Source organism: Manihot esculenta, chromosome 13 (genome assembly GCF_001659605.2).
Source record: "Manihot esculenta cultivar AM560-2 chromosome 13, M.esculenta_v8, whole genome shotgun sequence".
Classification (NCBI taxonomy): domain Eukaryota; kingdom Viridiplantae; phylum Streptophyta; class Magnoliopsida; order Malpighiales; family Euphorbiaceae; genus Manihot; species Manihot esculenta.
The window spans coordinates 36727349-36751256 of NC_035173.2; the positions used below are offsets into that span (position 1 = coordinate 36727349).

General features: G+C 34.5%; 4 protein-coding genes across 9 annotated transcripts; 2 read left to right on the forward strand and 2 right to left on the reverse strand.

The window, feature by feature from the left end:
* Positions 1-240: 240 nt before the first annotated feature.
* LOC110629039 (protein DYAD) lies at positions 241-5385 on the forward strand. The gene is made up of 10 exons (XM_021775877.2): positions 241-377; positions 488-510; positions 1651-1722; positions 2917-3328; positions 3418-3801; positions 3871-3928; positions 4012-4095; positions 4212-4558; positions 4668-4785; positions 4907-5385. Exons 3-10 carry the CDS (start codon positions 1704-1706, stop codon positions 5012-5014), a joined length of 1530 nt encoding a protein of 509 aa, XP_021631569.1. The 5' UTR covers positions 241-377; positions 488-510; positions 1651-1703; the 3' UTR covers positions 5015-5385.
* A 1332-nt stretch (positions 5386-6717) lies between these two features.
* On the forward strand, positions 6718-10866 carry LOC110629778 (calcium-dependent protein kinase SK5). Of its 2 annotated transcripts, XM_021776887.2 has the most exons (7): positions 6718-7378; positions 8572-8715; positions 8833-8985; positions 9069-9184; positions 9809-9976; positions 10063-10287; positions 10652-10866. In XM_021776887.2, exons 1-7 carry the CDS (start codon positions 6814-6816, stop codon positions 10790-10792), a joined length of 1512 nt encoding a protein of 503 aa, XP_021632579.1. In that variant the 5' UTR covers positions 6718-6813; the 3' UTR covers positions 10793-10866. The 2 variants fall into 2 exon arrangements, with proteins under 2 accessions (XP_021632579.1, XP_021632578.1); XM_021776886.2 differs by having other exon boundaries at positions 8572-8985.
* Positions 10867-11364: 498 nt separating this feature from the next.
* On the reverse strand, positions 11365-15496 carry LOC110629779 (acyl-coenzyme A thioesterase 13). The gene is made up of 3 exons (XM_021776888.2): positions 15241-15496; positions 15013-15156; positions 11365-11633 (listed from the first exon to the last, which is right to left on the reverse strand). The coding sequence occupies exons 1-3, from the start codon at positions 15415-15417 to the stop codon at positions 11490-11492; spliced, it is 465 nt and encodes a 154-aa protein (XP_021632580.1). The 5' UTR covers positions 15418-15496; the 3' UTR covers positions 11365-11489.
* Positions 15497-18690: 3194 nt separating this feature from the next.
* On the reverse strand, positions 18691-23189 carry LOC110630579 (putative pentatricopeptide repeat-containing protein At5g08490). Of its 5 annotated transcripts, none has more exons than XM_043949886.1 (3): positions 22839-23189; positions 22067-22175; positions 18691-21800 (listed from the first exon to the last, which is right to left on the reverse strand). In XM_043949886.1, the coding sequence occupies exon 3, from the start codon at positions 21654-21656 to the stop codon at positions 19092-19094; it is 2565 nt and encodes an 854-aa protein (XP_043805821.1). In that variant the 5' UTR covers positions 21657-21800; positions 22067-22175; positions 22839-23189; the 3' UTR covers positions 18691-19091. The 5 variants fall into 5 exon arrangements, with proteins under 5 accessions (XP_043805821.1, XP_043805822.1, XP_021633814.1 ...); XM_043949887.1 differs by having other exon boundaries at positions 22835-23189; XM_021778122.2 differs by lacking the exon at positions 22067-22175.
* Between the last annotated feature and the right edge of the window lie 719 nt (positions 23190-23908).

A 23908-nucleotide genomic window follows, 5' to 3' on the forward strand; every position in this document is an offset into this window, starting at 1 on the left:
TAAATGATTATTTAAGATTTATATAATATATAAAAAGAATAAAACTATTTTTTTTAAATTTTAAATGTCACAAGACATTGGGGCTACTGGCAGTGCCGAATTGGATGTGGCCACCTAATTTTTTATTTGAAGTAAATAATTAAAATTTGAAATATTTTATCAGAGAAGGGTTTTAGAGAAATTGGCGGTTAGGGTTTACGTTTATTATTAGCTTGGATTCTATATTATTTTACTGCTTTTTCCCCTCTCTGCAGAAGAAGGGGAGCGAACGTCGGCTTCTATGTCAGCCCGGCTCTTATCATTCTCCCAAAGTTCCAGAACACCCAACAATCCCTCTATTACGATCCCCTCACTGCCATTATCTCACAAAGACAAAGGTATCTGCTCTTTCTCTCACTCTGAACTTTCTTTCGCTTTCCTTTGCTTTTTTTTTTTTTGGAGAATTTTGAGTCTACTTTCGATTTTACAATTGCTTAATTGTTTTCAGGATTCGCATTTTTCTTTTCAAAGGTAAAACCCTCAACTCCCTCTCTCTTTGTTTCCCCCCGCTTCTCAGTTTGCTGATATATATGACATTACTATAAATAAGCTTGCGTTCAACGCACGTGGGTTCCCTCTGTTCTCTCGTTGTTTGTTTCCTGAGAGTTAGAAGGGAAAGTAGACGGGAAATTGGGTGATTCCTCCACTTATAAATATAATGCAGGTACAAATTGGCTGGACTTGGTGCTCTTTGCGAAAATTTTAAAGTAAATATATATATATTTTTTGTTATGGTGGCATTAGAATATTACGTTATGTCCCTCAAGTGTGTCTCCCTAGCTGTTCTGGATATTCTTCTTTGAGGTTTAAGTAGTTGAAGAATCCAAGCGGACCTTGCTTTGATGTTTTAAGCGCTTTCATTGCTTAAGCTTTGATGCTGGATACCCTTTGTGGGATCTTCCTTTTGGGTTCTTTTCTAAAAGCATCAGTAGTATATTGTTTTGGCTTGGCATCAGTAGCTGCTTTTCAGTTTCTAGTTATCATACTTCTACATGCACACCCACATAGTTCTAAATGTTTGCATATATTCATTGTTAATTTATTTGTATCATAAATAAATCTTGTATCACGTGTAGGGTAACTTAAAAAGTTTTTCCGCTGTAATCTGAGCCTCATTGTGTTCAGAAAGAGTTTGGATAATCTTTCTAATTGTTAATTTATTCATTGTTAATTTATTCTACATTGTGACATGGTTCTTTTTAAGTTTTAAGTGTAATAAAGATTGTGAAATTTTTATTCTTAACACATTGCTATTATGTTCTGTTACATGAACCAAACAAAGCCTTTCTGCCATTGTCAAAGAAGAAGAAGAATAATAAAATAGTAAAATTGTGCTCTCATCCCCAATCCCTCCCTCAATGGCATGCAATTATGTCATTTGGGATGGAAAGTGTTCTCATAAAAATAGAGTAATCTTGATGTTCCCTGTCACTGCACGATTATAAAATAGTCATAGTTTAAGAACAAAATTGAAATGAAGTCCAGAAGTTGCAACTTTTATTATTTATTTACTTTTTGCTTTTGTATTATCGCCAATATATTTAAACATAAGAGTGTAAAAGGTAGATTTATTTATAATACTTTTGTTCTTTGGTGTTGGTTAATTTGAAGGGAACCTCTTACAATTGGAGCACTGGCTATTGGACTATGGAAATTGCTCGTTGATGTCGAGGTCATATAAAGGTAATGTCTCTCAAAAGATCCTTGATTCTGAAATAATGACATGGCCATAACGGTTAACTTTCTAGGAGATTAGTATCTGCTATAATGAGATTCAGGAACACAAACTTTAGCAAATACTGTTCACATTTTTGAAATCACAAATTAACACGAATATGGAACACTGGGACAAAAAATTGTTAAAAATAGGAGTGAGAAACAAGACATGGGTCTTGCCCTCCACTGTCAGTCCTGTGTGATGCTTCATTTATCCTTAGAGGCTACAGCACAACTGGAAAATCTGGCTGCTATTTCATTTCAAGTGTAATGCAGTGGTGAATCTAGTAAATCACTGCAATTGACTAGAAACTTCATTCAACATTCTAATAATACAAAACTTTTAAATTTGAAACCTCCCACTCTTATAGTATAAGATAGAAGCATCTTTGTCTTTTAGTAGGTTTGAGTCTACTTAATAAAAGTTTCCCGTGTACTTTTTCTTTATGAATGTCGGAGTTGATTTTTGATAGTAATGTGGTAATTTTTTCCACAATTCTTCAGAATCTAGTCTATTATTGGTTTGAAGTGTATCTTGCAGATAATATATCATTACATATGCACTTTACTAACCCTAAACCCTAAACCCTAAACCCTTGCATGAAAGATTTGGCATCTGAGAGGCTATTAAATTCTTTCACATTATACGTGGTCCCAGAGTCTTTGTTTTATCCCCAGGCACCAGCTATTTCAGCATTCATGATTATCATGATAAAAACTTCCATTTCATTTTTTACTTGTTTATTTGTGGGTTCTTGACTTGTGTGATTGTTTATATCTGCCTCATTACTAGTTACTCTATAGATTCCACTTTCAGCACAGAGAACAATATGTGTGAAGTAGTCTGCTGTTCCAGCTGTTTGATAATTATATCTGTTTGTTTTACTCATGAGAACTGCCAAAAGAATCTATAGCCATATTAAGGAGTGGGCTTGTTGTGCAAGTAAATGTCATTATTCTTGTTATTATTACTTTTAATATTATGATCATTTGGTCTTTGAACTTTCCTGCAAAAATTTCCTGGCTGCACTCAGTGATATATGGTGATCATTCTATGAGAGAATAAACCACCTTTTCATTAAATTATTCTGATTTCTATGTGTTCAAGTATGTTGAGCTGTTTGCAGTATTGAGGTTTCATAGTATTTTATTGCCATGCAGGTGATTCAGAACCATATGGAAGTAGTGAGAGACAAGACGAAACTACCAAAAAAGGGCTGTGTTTGTTGGAGCTAAGACGCACGGGGATGGTGCAGTGGGGTGTCTGTGGGCCAGTTGCTTCTGTTGATCAGAATGAGGAAAATAACCTTCAAGTTTCATCCTCCATTGTCAAAGAAGAGCAGAAGGATGATGAGGAAGCTGTGGCAGCAGCATCTATTGTGCCATCCAAATTGCAGAAGAGGAGGCGCCTTAACCTCTGCCAATTTAAAGAATCTAGAGCTTTCAGATGTCTGAGGCAAAAGCAAACTAGCAATTTTAAGCAAGTTAAGCATGAGAATTCCATTCCTTGCAAAAAAGAGAATTCTACATCCAGGAAAAAGGAGAATTTCATAGACAGATGGTCCAAAGAGAGGTGCAGAATACACGCTTTCTTTTTGTACTGCTATCAGTTGGTTTGAAATTTCATATACTTTCTTTATAAATTGAGTGTGCATTTTGAAGGTATAAGCTGGCAGAGAAACGTATGTTGGAGGTCATGAAGGCTGAAGGGGCTGTTTTTGAGAAACCTATTTCCCGGCCAGTACTGAGGGTGGCAGCTCGTAAACACATTCCTGACACTGGACTCTTGGACCACCTACTGAAGCACATTGACGGTAAAGTGGCACCAGGTGGCAGTGAGCGGTTTCGCCGGTGTTACAATACTCAAGGGGTGATGGAGTATTGGCTGGAGAGTGCTGACCTGGTTAAAATTAAGCACGAGGCTGGGGTGCCAGATCCAAATTGGATCCCTCCATCTTGGTTGAAGCCTGGTGGTGCTGCTGTTCAAGAGCCTGTTTCTGCTGGAGAAGTGACACTGCTTAAAGAGGAATTAGCAAAATTGAAGAGGTAATTAAACCAGAGTAGTTGAATTAGTAAGTGTTCCATTTTCCCTGTTAATATAAGAGTGTTTCGTAGGGATATGAATGAACTGTTATTGAAGAATAAAGAGCAAAATCGAGTTGATCCTGTTGAGGTGAGTGTTGAATTACAGTTTGCTATTGAATAATATGATAGGATAGATTATTTTTTAAACATTGTCTGGATAACTTCTCAAAGGAGATGCACAAGGAATTGATGAAATGGAGAAGTAAGACTGATCAAAGTCTGATGGAGATTTCAAGTTCGTTGAGTGGCATGCAGGTACCAAAGCAATAGTTTACTCCTTGAGCTATTTTAATTTACTCCTGTGAATGACATGTTAGCATGTTTAGCTCAATGAATTATGAAGTCTCCATCTGAAATTTCTTTCTTAACAGGACATGTTTCGGGACTTGATGAAGTGGAAGTCCAAAACTGAAGAACAGCTTATGGAAATTTCAAATTCAATGAGCAGTATGCAGGCTTCAAAACAATGCACCATCTTCAGTCCAACTTCTGAAAGATGGGAAGATTGGTTGGAGAGCACCACCTTGGATAATATTCAGGGTGAAGATTTTGCACCGTGGTTAGGGAGTACTGATCTAGTTAATGTTGGTCAAGATGCTCCCCTGCAGGAATATTCAGCTCCACAACCTGGCTTAAAACCTTGTGATAGTCCCTCTCGGGAGCCCATTTATGCTAGAGAGCTGGAAGTGCTCAAGGAAGAAATTGCGGAAGTGAAAAGGTAATGAGCATGATACAGAATCTTGAGAGAAGTGCCAAGATGCTTTGTGATTGATCTGCCATTTTCCAGCCCAATAAAGGATTCTTATTCCTTTTTGTTGCATGAACAGATATGTGCAAGCTCTGCTACCCAAGAGGGTGGAAGATGCTCAAGCCAGTGTCACCCATGATTCATCTTCTACTAACAATTTGAATTTTGATCTTGACAATCCATTTCTTCTTTTTCAGGTGATATTACTGGTGCTACCCCAAAATAAATTGAATTTTTATGAGAAAATATTATATATGGCAAAATGAGTATTATTAATTCACTAAGCCTCAATTGGGATGATTTTTGTTTATGGGACAGAAAATGTTCAAGGAGCTGGTGAAATGGAAGGCTAAGATGGAGGAACAGATGTTGGAGATATCGAAATCTGCTAGTAGTTTGCAGGCATCAAAGCAATATACTACCTGAAGCACTTGAATGGAAGTTAAAAAGGATAGGATAGGTCGTTAGTTCTTTAGCTTTGGAGAAAAGTAGTTTACGTTTAGAGTAGTAGGATTAGATCTTGTACAGGTTTTACAGGCTGAAATATAAGCTCCTGCTGGTTTTAATTTATCAAACTATTGGAAAGCCATTTGATGAAACTTACCCAAACCTTAACTTACATATGAGCTGCTAATTTGGTTTTGTGATCTCAGGCCATGGATGAAGTTGTTCAAAGTGGCTTTTTATTAGTTGAGCTGACTGGATGACCTTAGCCGTGTTTATTTTGTAGTTTTAACCCCTTTGATATTGTAATCTCATATATTTTATAGTGATATGCTTCACTGGATTTTTTACGATTTGAAGTGTTGCAGTTCTGTGGCCAAAGTATTGGAGTTAACTTGGAAACTTTCCTCTTTGATACTTTAATAATTAAATTGTAAATTCTAAGACTCAGTTAAATTTTTAGATATGAATAATAAAAATACAATTGATAAAATAAAATTATAGAGAAGTTATAATATATTTCTAAAGATTTAAAAGAATTAATTTCTGTTTTTGAAAAAAAAGGACGAATAGAATGAAGGAGAGTGGGGTCCACTCAGAATGGTTTGCATATACTCACATGATGAAAAGCAAAAGATAAAAAAGAGATCATTAACGTCTGTGCCACCAACCAACCATCCTCTCCTTTTCCTTATATTAATTCATCATTTTATATGTCGGTGTCAAAACCAAAACTAACCACGATTAAATTAATCAAACTTAGATTTTTTTAAAAAAAATATCTTAAATTATTAAATTTATTACGTAAACTATACGATCAATCCACAAGAATTATATGCTAGCAATAGCAAGCTTCCTTGTCCTGGATAATTCCCTTTTTTTTTTCTTTTGCCAAATGGAGGATTGGATATTAAATTTGAATTAGATGAATCTCTAAGAAACTAAATACGCGAGTGCATGGATAATTGCCTTTAAATACAACGATTTTGTAATAAATAACTAATTTTTTTTATTATTTAATTCTAAATATTATTTATTTTTTTTAGAAGTTGCTTCTCTTATTTCAACCATCCTTTTGCATATTCCATGACACTATTTCATGAGCCATCGCCACCCTCATCTTGTTAAGGATTTTACTATGGGCAGCATAAATTTGAAGCAAAAATTTCATATAAAATTAATTAAAAAATATTAAATAAAAAAAATTAAAATAAATAAAAATAAAATTATTTACAAACCAACTCGATCTCCACCATAGGAGTAATTAATGGCCAAATTAAAGGGAAAGGTCTCCCTTGCTTGAAGGAACTGAGAAAATTTGACTATGTGGAACTTAGAGAGAGAACCTTAAGGGGACCAAAATCACCATGAAAACAAGGAAGAAGACAAAGTAATTTACTCTCATGTAAGGAAGCAAGGACAGTTATTTCTAGAAAGTAATTTATCTTTTATATAGATAAATAAGTTATTTTTGTAAATAAAATAATATCTTTAAATTCCAGAGAAATTAGGATAAAATAACAACTTCCTTCAAATTTATACCATAACAAAGCCTAAAGTAATTTTTTATACAAAGAAAAAAAAATAAAATAAAAGAAGAAGTAGATAGACTAGGGGCCAATTCGTCTATTACAGACCACAGGATTGTGACTCAGCTTCTGTCTTAAAGAGAATCTATAGATTATTAGATATACTTTTCCAAACTAATAAAGTCATCTCTTTTCCCCCATCAACACCGGCAGGTCAAGTCCCAACACTAAACCCTTTCATCCTCTCCGCCAATGGACAATTCTTCTGCTCCCACAACTTCCTCCTCTCATGCTACCTCATCAAAGCCCAAATGGGTTCTTCCTTACCGCACTGACAACCTCAGAGACCACTACTCCATTGGCAAAAAGCTTGGTCAAGGCCAGTTTGGTACCACTTATCTCTGTACCCATAAGCCCTCAGGCCTCAACTATGCCTGCAAATCCATCCCCAAAAGGAAGCTCCTTTGCAAAGAAGACTATGAAGATGTTTGGAGAGAAATCCAGATAATGCACCACTTATCTGAGCACCCTCATGTGGTCAGGATCAGAGGAGCTTTTGAGGATGCTTATTGTGTCCACTTGGTCATGGAGCTATGCGAGGGAGGTGAGCTCTTTGATAGGATTGTTAAGAAAGGTCATTACAGTGAGAGAGAGGCTGCTAAACTGATCAAGACCATCGTTGGCGTCGTGGAGGCTTGTCACTCTCTTGGCGTTATGCATAGAGATCTTAAGCCTGAAAATTTCTTGTTCCATAGTGTTGAGGAAGACGCTGCTCTCAAGGCTACTGATTTTGGCCTCTCTGTATTTTATAAGCCAGGTCTCATTATCTCAGTTCTTCGAATTTGTTTAGTTCTTCTTGGATTTTGTTTTTCTTACAGATTCAAGGGTCCTATCGGTATGGGTCTATATTAATGAATTCTGGCTGGGGACTATCTAGCGTCTACTTATTACGATCTTGATTAAAATGTTTAATCTTGGGATCTCGTTCTTTTCAAAGCTAGCTCATGGGATATTTACAATGTTTCATTTACGAATTCATCAGATTTCCTGATTAAATGGGGACGGTTATTGTAGTTTGGAACAATTAATGCTGTATTCTGTATATTGGTTACAGTTCTTAGGTATTTCCCTGCTACTCCTATTAGTTGTTTTGTTCTGCAGTGCAGCATGATACTTCCCATTGTTTCATGGATTTTCCTTATTTCTTCATTCTTTGAGCTTTGAATGGATGGTTCCTGAGATGGTTCTTTCCAATGTTTTGATTATTTGAAATCTTGTACTTTTATTTACGATGTGTAAAATGTATTGATATTTGGGAATGTGTTTTCTTATGTTTTAGCTAGAAGTTGTTAGTTTTGAGCTTTTAGAAGTTCTTACATTAGTTTTCCCATTAATTTTTCTTCATATCTTGAGAAATTCTTACTAGGGTTTTGGGTGTTCAGTTTCTTAATCCTTTAATTCAGTAGATATGATTGCTGTTAAGATTTCGTTTCAAGGATAATTTGTTATAATTAACTTCTGTTGGAGGCAAAAGTTGGAATGGATACTTAGTAAATCTCGGTTTTTTCAAGCATCATCTCGTTGATTGCTATTATTGTTCCCTACCTCATCATTGAGGATGCAGCTGCTTATGAAGGTAAACTGGTTAATTGAGTAGGAAAGAAGAAAAAAAAATAAAGGGAGCAACTGAACTTTTTACCACTTGAAACTTGATTTGTTGTGGGCTAGAATATCAATTTTCAACTGACAATTGCACTTGAATAAATGCTGGTGTTGCTTGCTTATCCATGTGGCCTGTTGGATCTTTAAGCTATTGTTGGCTTTGCAGAAATTTAAAATTTAAATGAACAAAGCAATGTAGAGTTATCAAGTGAAGAATATTATATAATGAACAAGTGATTGACATATGGTGAAAATTGGTGCATCTATGATACTCCTACATATCATTAGTTTTTCTCCCGTTTTGTTTCAGCTTATGTCAACTCCCTGTTTCCATTTGTTGCTTTCCAGGTGAGAGCTTCTCTGATGTTGTTGGAAGTCCATACTATGTCGCGCCAGAGGTATTGCGCAAGCATTATGGACCTGAAGCAGATGTATGGAGTGCAGGAATTATTTTGTATATCTTATTATCTGGAGTGCCACCTTTTTGGGCAGGTAACCACCTTCAAGTTCATATATTGATGAAGATGTTAACAAATAGGTGTGTCTTACACAGAATTACTTTTGAACACCACTTTGATGATATGGCTATTGTGTCATTGTCACCTCCAGAAACTGAAATGGGGATCTTCCGGCAGATATTACAAGGAAAAATAGATTTTGAGTCTGAACCATGGCCTAGCATTTCAGAAAGTGCCAAGGATCTCATAAGAAAAATGCTTGAACGGAATCCAACGAAAAGGCTATCAGCTCATGAAGTCTTATGTAAGTCTCTTATTAAACAGGTAATAGCATGGTGGTCGCTGATGGAGCTTACAAAATTATGACTCAAATGTCTTTGTTATCAGGCCATCCATGGATTGTAGATGACACAATTGCTCCAGATAAGCCTCTTGATTCTGCTGTTTTATCCCGCCTGAAACAATTCTCTGCAATGAACAAACTGAAGAAGATGGCTTTGCGAGTAAGGTTCTGGTAGTCTAAAGTTTCCCCGTGGATTGCATTATCAATTCCATTTTGAAAAATTCTGATGGCATCTATACGTAGTTGGTGAACCGAGTCTGCTGCTGCTTAAGCATTGAGACTTGAAAACTGTCAAGTCTTGTTGTAATTTTTCTGATTGAATGCATAGTTTCACAGTTCCCTGCTGTTATTTTTCTGATTGAACTCATTAACCTATAAGAAAATTGAATATTTTATCACTCGTTAATGTCATGCCGTTGCTATGGATAAGATATTGGTTTGTTACTAGGACTTCAGAATTTCCTAACTAAAACTTACTTTAGAGTTTTTAAATTAAAGGTTCATTAGATTTCTTTAAGGAAAATTTTAAATCAAGATTCAATTTAGATGATGTAATAATGTTTTTATGCATCTCAAAAAGTAAGCACTGTCTTGCACCTTTCTTTTACTAAGAAATTGTTAACTGCTAGAATTTTTGCCTGTCTGTCATCACCTATGTTCAGAATTTAGGTGGCAGATATTCACACAGGTATGGCTTCATTCACATTGACAGCACTTTGGTTTACATGACATATTGTGTTGATCTCAAGGGAGTGCATATACTAATTTTGTTACTCAATTTTAGGTCATAGCAGAGAGGCTTTCAGAAGAAGAGATTGGCGGATTGAAAGAGCTCTTCAAAATGATAGATACTGACAATAGTGGAACAATAACTTTTGATGAATTGAAGGAAGGCTTGAAGCGAGTAGGCTCTGAGCTTATGGAGTCTGAGATAAAGGATTTGATGGAAGCAGTAAGAACAATATTAGTTATCAGCTTTAGATTCCAATTTTGTCCTTTTAAGCTTAACAGGGAACAAGTATCTTGTGTATTTCACAGGCTGATATCGACAACAGTGGTACAATTGACTATGGTGAATTTCTTGCTGCCACTGTGCACTTGAATAAGTTGGAAAGAGAGGAAAATTTGGTTTCAGCTTTCTCCTTCTTTGACAAAGATGGCAGTGGTTATATAACCATTGATGAGCTTCAACAAGCTTGTAAAGAGTTCGGATTAAGTGAGCTCCACCTTGATGAAATGATAAAAGAAATCGATCAAGATAATGCAAGTCTATTCTCTCTCGCTTTACAATTCGTCTACTTTTTTTTTTTTTTCCCTCTGAAGCAAACTTCAAAAACTTTAAACTTTTGTCCAACAAATCATTTAGTTAGCGCATCGCACCTTGTCGTACAAAATGAGACAGCTTTTGCATCCAATTTGATTCTATGATACATTGTTTCTTCAAAAAACTTGGTGCAGTATTTCTTAACATTCATGTAGGACCTGCTTATGGGGGCCTAGTAATGGGTGTGAGAGAGTTTAAGAGCTCTTTTTGTTCCTTCGTTTTTCTTGATGCTATGATTAAGAAGCCTTGAGTTGTATCTTCGTTTCCAAATGATAATCTACTTGGCAAAACTTTGTGGTGCAGGATGGACAGATAGATTATGGGGAATTTGCTGCAATGATGAGGAAGGGCAATGGAGGAATTGGCAGGAGAACAATGAGAACAACAGTCAACTTGGGTGATGCTTTAGGATTGACAACCAATGGTTCTAAAGAGTTTGATTGATGCTTACATCAACTCTGCTAACTATACAAACTTTTATGAATACTTAGAAACCATCAGCTAATTTTTAATCTTCACGAATGGCCTTGCCAAATTTTGCATTTATTTTTCCGTTCGCGTTAATGGAAGCATTTTGCTTGTGAAAAGTTTCACAAAAGAGAATAATACAGCCTAATCACGTTGACAGGTTGTAGTTTAAGAGTTGTGCATTCTAGGTTTCCCCATCATTGTTAGTCGGCTAATCAAATTTATAGGAGATTTCTTCATGAAAATGGACTGTGAATTGCTCATCTTTTGGGCAGCCTAACTTTCTGGTGGGTGGCGCCCCAGGGGGGGAGGAGGGTAGTAGTTCTAAGAAATGCCAAGTGAGAATCTCTCTCCTCTTCCTTTAAGTTTTTCCTTTTGGGTCAAAAAGGTTTTATGGAATCAAACAAAGTTGAACCATTTGCTCGGGAAAATCCAGACTGCCATTCAAGGGAAGGGCCAAGAAAAATCTACCCGCTCGTGATAGCTGTAAAAACTTTTTAAAATCCAACTGAACAAATTTTTAAAGCATTCGCCCGCATTTTTCAGCATTACATAAAATGTAATATATTATTTGCATATGTTTGCAAATGCATTGTTGGTTCCAATATAGTAATTACATAAATGCATAGATACGAGGATTCCATTATGAGGCAGCTACAGTGTAGCAGGCCATTTACATTTTGCTAGAAACAGCAAGGTACTTAGTGTGTCGGCCTTGAGCAATAATTTTCCCACTTTTTTTCTTCCTCAGCTCAACACTGACGACTCCAACAGCTTTACCAACTCGAAGAACCCTCGACTCAATCTCAATTTCTTCCTGCATGAAAAGCAACAACAAACTTTAAACATAATACACCAGAATACGATGCCTAGCACAAGGTATTTCCCATCATGAATACATAGCATGTGGCGTCAAATACAGCAGAGTATAACCAGTTGCAAACCTTTTTGCTTGCTACCAAGCACTGTGGATTTAACAGTCCATTCTACCTAATAAATAAGCATTGCAGGAATATGAAATCACTCATTAAACTTTCATGTATCATTCCTCATCATACGAATCTGGACATTACAAGGCAAAAAATGCTAAAAAAAAAAAAGAAAACAAAAAGAAGTAAAGGGATGAGTCCAAAAGCCAGTACCATATAAAAGAGGACATCGATTTCCAATAATAGAAACCATGAGGATCCATTGCAATAAATATGTCCATTAGAAAGCCAATTGTTTATCATGCTACATATGTGTCTTTGAGTTTTGGATATGTTTTCATGAACCCGAATTGTGATCCGGCATGAAAAGTTTCAGTATACGATTCAAATGGAATAAATATGGTGAGGCCTGTGGATATGAACCAATATAAATAGTATTATTTTTTCTGCCTATTGTGGCAATATTGGGAGAAATTTGGAAAATATATGGGGTTAGGATTGACAGTGCATATGATTATATCTTGGTTTTCATAATATTGGAATTTTTATCTCATGTTTTACACACGGAATAAACCTTATGGTTGAACTATGTAATTTTATGTCCATTCTTCTTCTCCATATACCGTGATTGTGTAACTCTACGCATGCCTTAGATTTATGCGCCTGTTACAACATTAATCATGAAGTATGTACCAACGTATAGCCTTTAGTGCATAGCATTCCACAAGTCATTAAGAAATTTCACTTGACAAATAAAAGCTTTTGTGCCATTTCAAAAAAAATAAAAGCTTTTGTGCTACACTAAATGATGTAGTGTGGTTTTAAAGTAATACATTGACGCTACTTGTGTTAGGCTTTACAAATGGAAATATAAAGGACTTGCTAATGGATTAATCACAAAGAAGAAGCAAAGATAAAGAGGACAAAAAAAAGTTCATGAATGAAAAGGAAGAGTCAAAGAGAGAGAATACATCAAGCATGCATCCTTGTAAAACAAATTATCGCAGCTACCTGTTATCAAGAGCTAAAGGAAAGAACAAACGGATGCCTAGCAACTTATAGGTTCTCAGCACTCTTTCTTCACCTATTAGGAAACTGGTTTCCAATTTTAAGGAGATAAGGATACTAGGGATTGTGGAATTTGCATTAAAACTTTCAATGATACGAGCTCCTAATAAATGAGCAAAAGCTGCATGATTCTAGGAACTCTTCTTTTGCTCAAGTCAGCAAAGCACTTCACTGAAACCATCTAAAATTAAGTTTATACAATATAAGAGATAACTGTGGACAATTTGCAAAAAATTATTGGAGGATAGTTAAAAGCTTCAGGCAAAATAAGATCCACAAAACTATAGGAAGATATGTTACTGAAGATGCATTCACATCTATGCTCCCAAATGAGCAATAAAATTGGTTCATAAACAATCTGCAATAATAAGTTCCCCCTAGAAGTTCCAAAAATGGAGGGAACCTGCACACATACACATACAGAGAGAAAGGGAGTGCAGAACAACTTCTTGATAAATAAATAACAACAGGCTTCAGCAGTTATTAGAATGAATTCATTGCCAGTTAAGACAAATAATAGTGCAGAAAGTAAAAATAAAAAGCTAGAGCAGAAAAACATGAAGGAAAAAAAGGAAAGAACTGGGTGATTAAAAAAATATATATATACAAATAGTCCCAGTTTGATTTTAAGAGTCTCATGTGGAGAAATGGTAAGTTGACAGGAGATTTCAAATTAATTAACTCCTCTCCCACCAAGATGCTGTTTTTCTCAAGACTTCCTAGTCTTGCTACTATAGATATTTACTACCATTTTAAATCTGGAGTTAATAATCAATAGGAACGAAAGTTTCTATTTACTAGAAAGCAATGACAACAATTGTTAACACCAAATACAGGAAATCTATAAACATCACAACCAGACACGGACCTAGGATAGCTTATGACCATAGCTTTTCTAAACCATAAAACATGCCATCAAAATCTGATTCTAGTTTTTAAACCTGAGGATTCTAAAATCAAAAGATAGAAATAAACTACATTTGAAAGTATGCCTGGCATTTGGAACTATCTCAATGCAATAGCTATGCAACAAGCATCAAACATGGCACAGACATTTGGTAAAACAGCAACTTCTGTATGTCTTTTCTGAAGCATATTACTAGGATCTATGCCCCCCACACCCCCCTATCTTCTTCGTTCTTTTGACGAAGAGCAATAGAGGTGCCAGCTAAATCTTCAAGATAGCCAAGTAAAGACACAAAACTGGCTCTAAAAAATACTAACCCATAGATACAACTCAACAGAGTGAGAATGGACATGAAACATCAGAATAATTTATTACATACCTAAAGGTGGTTCTTTCTAAAACCTACAAAAAGTAGTGAAACTGAGAGGCAGTAATATTAGTAACAGAACTGCTTGGGAAAAAGAACAGGGAGATGATCGTAAGCCTTGAAGGAAAAAGAGAGGGTCTTTCCAATAAAGATCAGCCCTGAATTAAATTATACAGCTGATATCAATAACAAAACTCTGCGAGGAAAGAGAAGAAAAGTGCCTATATATATATATGAAGGTAGATATTTTGAAAGTGAATTCTTTGGGATAAAATCAAGAACCTCTCAGATATCTAAAAACACTGAAGCTGCAATAGAGAAGAAACGGAGGGGTAGACTAATATGATGAGGGGTGATGCAGTAGAAAATGATTTAGCAACTCTATGCCTTTCCATAGAACTACAAATGAAACAGACCAAACGAATTGACACAGTCGAATAAATATATTGTGATTGAAGCTTTGTTTAATAGAGTTTCCAAACAAGTGATTCCATCGACAACTATTATACTACCAATCCTACAATCAATTGTTTTCCAGTTTTCCCAAGAGTGAGTACTTTTCCTGCTATTTCATGAACTTAGCACTAGGTAAGTGAGCCTTAGAAGAAGGTTAATGGAAAGGTATTGAGCCCATATTATAGGTGAAATATTACTCATAGAAAACAAGGTCTTAGCTTGATATTGTTATTTTCCTTTTTCTTAAAAATTTCAGGCTTTCTGGATCAAAATTCCCATCAACTGAGTTGATATTGATACTTCTCTTTAAGGAAAACCGTGCATGAACGTGAATCAAACCTAAAGAGGAGCAAAGATCGAATTTCCCCCCTTTTCCTTCACTCTATCAAATATTTAAGGAAATACCCAATTCAAACGGAGAAGAAAATAAAAGAAAAAAAAAGTAACATAAGAGGGATGAGATGCCCACATCGACATAAGCAGCGTCCAAGTATGAAACGTTGATTTCCACCGAAACTCCGGTAAATTGAGCTCCAACAGTGTAAATTACAGCTGAACCCAACAAGTCAACTAGCGTCGCCGTGGCTCCACCATGCAAGAAATTGCCGGCATTCTTTGAAAAAGAAGAAGAAGAAGGAGCTGATTAAATTAAACAGTAGAAAGAATAATTGGGTAATGGATAGACATAGTGAAGTACCAGCAGGCGAGGAGGGACTTTCATGGAGCATACAAGACGGCCTGGTTCAATGAGGTCGACGTGAATGCCTTGCATTACGAAGCGTTCGAAGTATCTGAGAGGCAATCCTTCAACGGTTGATCGGTTCTTGTCATCTTCGCCTTTCTCCAGGTATCTCTTCACCGACTCCAAATCCATTTCTTCTTTTTTCTCCTGCTCTTTCAGTCTCGCAATTCACCAGCATATGCGAAAATAATAATAGTTTAATTAACGAAAGAGCTTTCACATTTCACCTAAACTTTAACCAATGTGTTGAATTTGGATTACTTAAGAAAAATATTAAATTCTTTTTTTAATAAATCAAATTTATTTTTTAAAAATTATTTCTCTGTACAAAAAATTCTTCAACTTACGATCTCCGCTTTCTAGATTTTTTTCTCCTAATTTTATTGTTTCCTCTGTTTTTTCTTATGTGTTTTTTTTTTCTCAAATCTCCGACATTTTAGAACATATTCTGAATAATTATTCAAATTTATCTGTGTCCTTTTTAATTGGGATTATTTGATTTGATTTGATTTGTTGATTATTGATTTTACTTAGTAAAATGCTTCACATTTGGAGTAGAGTTTGGTAAGTTTCCAAAAGATTAACAAAACTTTATTGATTATGCTAACAAAGCTCTGCATGTGCTAATAAAGTCATCTCTCTCACTTATGATTTGCCAAAAGTATTGATTAGTATTAATCACAAGTATAATCAGTTGTTCTTGATCTGAGCTGATTTCTGAAGCAAGAAAATCTTCTTCAAAACCTTAATCAACAAAACCGCGCTTTGTTTCTTAGGCTGATACACTCTGTCAGGTTTAGACATTGTTAAAGCCTGCACAGAGCAAAGTTGCAGATCCTGAGTATATCCAGATGATTGTTTATTCTTGCTGGAGGAAGAAACCCTTTGAAGTTCTTCGTTGAAGTCCTCCCACAACATATCCATCTTCTCCTCCTCATTGGCATCTTCTCCCTCGTCCTCAGGATAAACTATGGAAGAAACACGCCATAAGGAAGGTGAAATTGGAATGCGAGGAAGAGTGTTGGTGATCTTAGGGAAGCTGAATTCATCTGCTGATACCATAGCTTTGGTTACAAATGAAACGAGTTGGATATATGAAAGAAAGAGTTGAAAAATTGGATAGATTTTTCCACAAAGAGTTTGAATACTTGTGTATTTTGCTTGGAAAGGAAAAAAAAGATTTAAGTCAATTAGAATTAGAATGTAAATAAGAGAGATGGGTGATGAGAGCAATCGCCGGATTGATGGGGGAAAGAAAACTTGAGAAACACGCACAGCTATAAATGGTTTTTAAAGGTTGAAAGTTACTGATAACTCCCTTTCTTTCCCTGGAGGAAGACTCTCCAGTCAGGAATCATTGGCAGCTTCCACAATTTTACATGGTATTCTTCCAACAATTTAAAGAAGATTGATTGATCAAAGTCTCAAATCTACTTGAATTGATTAAACCTTGAGTGCATTGTCCATTCTATATACCATATTAAATATCTCTTTCAATTTTCATCGATATATACAATTTTTTAAATAATTTACAGTTTAATTTCAAGTTGAATGGATATAAGAAATTATATTGTTTTAATTCATGCAAAAATCATTATAATTTTACCATTATAGGAGGAGGGAGAGAGTTTATAAATTAAAAACTATATTTAGATTTCATTGGTAAAAGCACAATATTGGAAAAGTGAAGCTGGGCTTTTATGTTTGAAATAAATTATACAAATTTTAAAGAGGAGAAGCCAAGCCAGTTGACCCAACCACCGAAATCAAGCAAACACCAAGAAGTACGTGTATGAGTGGAACGTTGGAGGCTTTTCTGTTGATCAATTCACACAAATCAAGGCTCATTTGCTTAATTTAATTGATTTGGAGTATTCTTTAATATAAATATTTTTTAAAATTATTAATTTAATTTTCATATACATCCTATCACATGTGTATATGACTCGTATGTAAATAACCTTTTTATCAAGTGAACACATCAGCTCAGCACTTCCTTACCTAAGATTTAAGAAAATCCACATAGGTATCTTAAGCAAACAACTTTGTTACAATCTATGGCAGCGAAAAGTCGCAACTTATCTATATATTAATAAAGGGCGGTTTAGCCCATAACAGTATTCGCCAATTGATTTTGTTTTTATTTAATTACGCTTTTATTTTCCTAAATGCTTTTCTGTTTTCTTCTTTGCTTTTGAAATATTTTCACATCCTCTCTTGAAATATCCATATTATGACATATGAGATTTACTGTATTAGATTAAAGAAAATGGTAAAGGTGTCTTTGGGAACATTGAATTCGTGAGATGGTTAACTGAGAGATGCAGCAGAGAAGAGACGCACCATTGTTGAGAAGCTTGGTTTGTTTGTCGCGGTGGCGGTCTAAAGAAGAAGGTTAGAACTGAATGTGTTAGATTTAAAGAACTGAAAGAAGAGTTTTTACTTGGAATTTTAAGATTTAGAAGATACAATATGTATATTTTTTAGAATTGTTCAGAAGCATTAATATATATATATATATATATATATATATATATATATATATATATATTAAATTTATTTCAGTTACAGAGGATTATATTAAATTGATGATAATTTCAGTTATTTAAAAAATAAAAATAAAAATTAGTTACATTTTTATTTTTAAAATAATTAGTGTGTTTAAACGTGAAATAAATATTTTATTTATAGACATCATTTAATTAAACTGTTGATAAAAGATCAATTAGGTTTAACACTTATTTTATTTTAGTCTAAAAAAATAGACTTCCGTGCATTAAATTAAAAAATAGTTTCATTTTCTAATGAAACAGCTCTAACACTGGATATTTGTTGAATATATAATTATATTTACTTTTACTTAGTTTAAACTTTTTTAACGTGATTTGTAAATAAATATTAATTTGACAAAAAAAATTAGACAATTACTCATTTCACTTTAAAAAATATATTGATTTTTTTAATTAAAAGAATGTTGCAGTAATAAATATTATTATATTAAATTAAATATTAATTCCATTTTTTATGAAATAAATTCTAACATATGTAAAAATTTATTGAATATATTATTTATGTGTTCATCTTCTTTTCCCTTATTATTCTTACCTTTTTCAATCTTATTATACTAATACTATTTTAATATATAATTGCATTACTTTTGATAATTTATTATTTTTTTTGGCTTTTGATTATTAAATAATCACTTATTTTTTCTGTTGACCTCCCCTTTAATTATCGATATAAGTTACTTGATCTAATTGTAATATAATTAGATCAATATAATTATAAGTATTATAAGTAATAATATATTTATAAATTTTTGTTCATTGCATCGAACATATAGATATTATATGTAAATTTTCTTTCTGGGCGGGTAACTTCCTAGTAAATAAATAAAAACAAGAGTCAACAACACAAGTAAAACGTCAATCACAGCAATATTGTTCTTCTAAAGTAGGTAATACACTTGTTTTGTGACTCTTCTTAAAGAATTGTTGCTACATTTAGAATCTTCTAGGAGCAAAACCACTTCTTGTATAGATGCACGAAAACTCCTTCACAGCAAACTAAGAGATAACAAAGGTTGCTAATGCAAATTTTTTGAGGCTACCCTTTCTTTTTTCTAACGGGGATTTGTTACTTTAGGTTATACCACATTACCTTCTTGTTGAATCTCAGTGATTAGAGTCATTCAAGAGGCGTCTATGTGCACACCAAAGTGGTAGAATTCTGCCTTTCAGAATTTATAAACAACTCAACCTTCCTTCACTTGCAGCATTCTGAATGATAAGAGCCTAGCCTTTGGTTTATTGGTTTAATTGAAATGATTCCTTGATTTGTAAATCCAAGGTGCCTAATATAGTGTAAATTTTGCTTCTCTGAGGGTGAGAAGAGTCTCCAGCCACAAAGACATTCTTTCTCCTCTCTACTTCAATCCAACTGCATCCAGCTGGCTTTTTTATGTATCTCATTTTCATTAGTTTTCTTATTTCCATGACATCATCCCATCTTGCATCTGCTGCAAACAGATTTGATAGAAGTACATAGTTCCCAATATTCTTTGCTTCAATTTTAAATAGACGTTCTGCAACAGCACGTCCTAATTCCACATCATTATACATCCTGCAGGCACCTAACAATGTCCCCCACACGCTTGCATTAGCTTCAACAGGCATTCCAGTCACAAAAGAATATGCATCATGAATTCGGCCTCCCCGTGCAAGGAGATCCACCACACAAGAATAGTGTTCCATGGTCGGACTCATTCCATGTCGCTTCTCTATTGAATAGAATATCTTCAACCCTTCATCCACAAGGCCAGCATGACGGCAAGCAGATAAAACAGCTGTTACGATAATGTGATCTGGCTTTATTCCCAACTCAAGCATATGAGAGAAAATCCTAAGTGCTTCCTCTCCCATACCATGCATGGCATACCCACCAACCATGGCAGTGAATATAACTAAATCTCTCCCTGTGTTTGATTGGAAAAGCTTAGAAGCATAACTTATACTGCCACATTTAGCATATACATCCAAAAGAGCTGCTTCTAAGTGGGCATCACCAAAACAAGCTCTAATCACATACCCATGACATTGCTTCAGCAAATGTACTGATGCAATTTGAGCACAAGCTGGAAGGAGACTCATAATGGTAACTGCATCAGGCTTCATTCCTCTAGCTTGAAGCTGATGGAGCAGACCAAGAGCCTGATCAGGACAATCATTTTCAGCATACCCTTGAACCATTAGATTCCAAGTAGTGAGATCTGTGGCAGTCATCTTGTTGAAAATCGTATATGCATCATCATATAATCCGCAATTTACATAGCCTGAGATCATTGAATTAAAAGTAACCAAATTTTTCTTATCCGATAAACTCTGGAAAACCTTAAATGCATATTCAATGTTACTGCATTTGGCATATGTGTCAAGCATAGCATTTCCAGTAGAAGGTTCAACATTAGAAAGTAAAAGACCATGCCTAAGTGAATAGCAATGAGTCTCTTTAACCTTATCTACATTTAAGAGATAAGCGCAAAAATGAAGAACTGTTAAGATGGTAATGGAATCAGGTCTAATCCCTTCCTTAAGCATCCAGTGTAACAATTCCAAAAACCTAATATTGTGTCCACCCTCTGCAAAAGCATCAAGCATAGAATTCCATGATATTAAATCTCTATTAGAAATCATTAAAAATGTATGGTATGCTGCTTCTATGTTGTGACATTTTGCATAAAAACTAACTATAGCATTCCCAATAGATGTATCCTGACAGAAGTAAGGATGTCGAAGAACATAACTATGGATCTCTCTACCAACCTTCAAGTTTTTAAGGTGCGCACAGGCAGGAAGAATACTGATGAGGGTTACAGAATCTGGTCCACTCAACTCTGAAGAAAGTAATTCTCCAAATAATTCCAAAGCTTTTGACCACTCACCATTCAAAGCATATCCTGAAATGATAGCATTCCAAGAAATCAAATCTTTGAATTCCATCCTTTGAAACAACAATTGTGCTTCCTTTACTCGTCCAACTATCAAGTAGAAGCTCACCAAAGCATTACAGACAGAAACATCTGCCAACAACACATGGTGCCGCAGGGAGTAACAGTGTATCTCTTTCCCAAAGCAGTAGGCAATACTCCTATCAAAAGATGCACAAACAGGCAGAATATTAGCGACAGTTGCATGATTTGGTTTTATTTGACTTTTCAGCATCAAACTAAATAAACTTAAGGCATTGTCCTCCAACTTATTCTCAGAAAACCCAGCAATGATGGCATTCCACGAAACAACATCTTTGTCTCTAGTGCTATCAAAAGCCGCATATGCATCATCGTGAACTAGCCCACATTTAGCATACATTGACACCAGGGCATTTCCAACAAGTGTATGCGTCTCCAGTCCATATTTAATCATATAGCAGTGCAGACTCTTACCAGCATATATATCTCTCATGCGAGCACAAACGGGAAGAATAATAGCCGCGGTGACAGAACTAGGCTTCGCTTCATTGGCAACATGCATTTTATTGAACAAACTTAAGGCCTCAGCGTCATAATTCCGAGACCCAGCAAACCCGGATAAGAGGATATTCCAAAAGACGGGATCATGACCACAATAACCCACTTCGCTAAATAGTTTATTACAATCACTAAGAGCTCCACATTTGGCATACATATTAAGCAGTGCTTTGGACACCTGATGGGAGGACAGATGGCCTATTTTTAGAATGCTGCTGTGAAGGGCCTTACCCCATTTTATGGATGAGAGTACAGCGCAGGATTTAAAAATAGAGGCAATAACTCCGTGATCATGTATATGCCTAAAACTCCCATAACAGCAGGCACTAGAATCTGGCTCAAGCATATTGGCAAACAGCTTGTCTTCCTTCCTTTATTTCTGCTATCATTTCACTATTTCATGCCTACTAGAAAAAATAAAAGCAAAAACCATCCAAAGACCTTGAATTGCACACTTTCTTGCTCCCAGAAACGCTTTCTGAACTTGTCTCTACAGGAAAAAAAAAATCCAATTTGTGACGGTAAAGCAAAAATAAAATAATGTCTAAAAAACATTAAAATAATAAACTTATCACATGATTCACATTTAAAATGATCCTCTTTTTTCTAAGAAACTCTTTGTTAGCCTTGAAAACTTAATGCCAAATGCAGCTTCTGTCTCTCCACTATTCAACGCACTTTCAGTTTTAATTTCAACTAATATAGATAGTTTTGCATCCAATCAATTATTATTATTTACGTTTTGAGTACGAATACCTCACAAATCATATGGAGATGGGATAATTAAGATTGATGGATGGTGATAGTCCCGATATCCAGCGACCTGATATCTCAAAGAAAGCTCATACAATCTGTAATACGACCACTGCGAGCGCAAGACGATCACTGAGTTGTTAGAAAGTCTAATTACAAATGACCTGCAAAGCAAGAAAGGCTCAAAGGTGGCCAAGAGGGGATTCCTTAATTATTTGGATCTTCCATGTATAAGCTAGTGAGAAGCTGTGGTGAAGTAAATGAAACAAGGGAGGGAAGATGAAGCCGGGTTTTTTTTTTTTTTTTTTCTGAAGATAAAATGTAATATATTAGAAAGTGGCCTAAACCAAGCCAGTGCAAGCTATATTAGGCCCATAAACAACAAGCTTTACAAACAAAAGCCTAAGGCAAAAGTCCCAGCCCAGAAACTCAGCCAGGCTACAACTACAGTAAATGAATGAGACTGAAAAACTGAAAAAATTTTGACAATCAAACCGGACCTAAAGACCTAATTGAACCGAACTGAAATTTGGTTCCATCCCCAGATTTCCTCAATCAACTGAACATTGTCCATTCACCAGCAAATTCAACATATTCCACAATCAATAGAACAAAACCAAATTTCCACACAATCAACGGTTAACAAATGTGAGTATTAACAGGACATTCAACATTCATCCCCACATTTCTTTTCACATTTCTACAATTATCAACAGCACATTAACCCAAAAAAGGAGAAAAAAATACAGCAGAAACCCAATTGAATATTACCCACATTTCTTCACTTCACACCGTTGAGAAGAAGCATGAGAAAGTCATTAAATCCGGAGAGCACGCGCTGGAAGTGATTTGAGAAAAAGCCATCGCCAAGCACCGGAAATGATTTCACGCCGACGAGAAGATGCAGGAGGAAGATCGATCATTAAGAAGACGCCGTTGAAGGCACAAGGATACACAAGTCGGGAGTCTCGGGATTCGGAGGAAATGGACTTGAGAAAGAAGAAGAAGAAGAACAACAACAATGGAGAAACTCGGGAAGAGAAAAAAAAAAAAAAGGGGAAAGCAGAATATAGAAAAGAGGGAAATGGGAAAATGATGAGATATTAAATCGGTCGGTTTGATTCGATTCTTTTAGTTTTTTCAGGTTAAAACTCGAACTGAACCGAATTCAAACTGTGAAAGTTTAAATAAATAGTGCTAAATTTAATAATATTATAAGTATTTATTTTTAAATAATTTTATACGTAAGAGTCAATTAATTTATAATAAAAAATTATTAATTTATTTTACAAAATTCAATTAACAATGTTAAACTTATATAAACTCTTTTACTATTAATAATATAATTTTAATATATATAACATTAAATTTGAATAAAAATAACATAAATTTTAAATTTAAATATAAAACAATATATTCAATTTAAAGTTTTTAAATATTAAGATAATATATTTCGAATAATTTTCTATGAAATTTTATCGATTATAATTATTTTTTAAAACTTTTGAATTATAATAAAAATAACTAAAGCATTCAAATATAAAAATTAAGATATTAAAATTTATATAAACTCTATAGTTAATTTAATTAATAAATTAAATTACATTAAATATTTTTTATTAATTTAATATATTTATAATAATATTATAATATAATAAAAATTTTAAAAATAAATTAAAATATTTTAACGAGTATAAAAACATGTAATCCACGTTAAATAAAACTAAATAAGTTATTCTAGTCTAAAAATAGAATTAATCTAATTAATAGATTATAAAGATTACTTTTAATAAATTTATCATATTTTATAATTAAATTTAAATAAAAATTCAATTAAATTAAAAT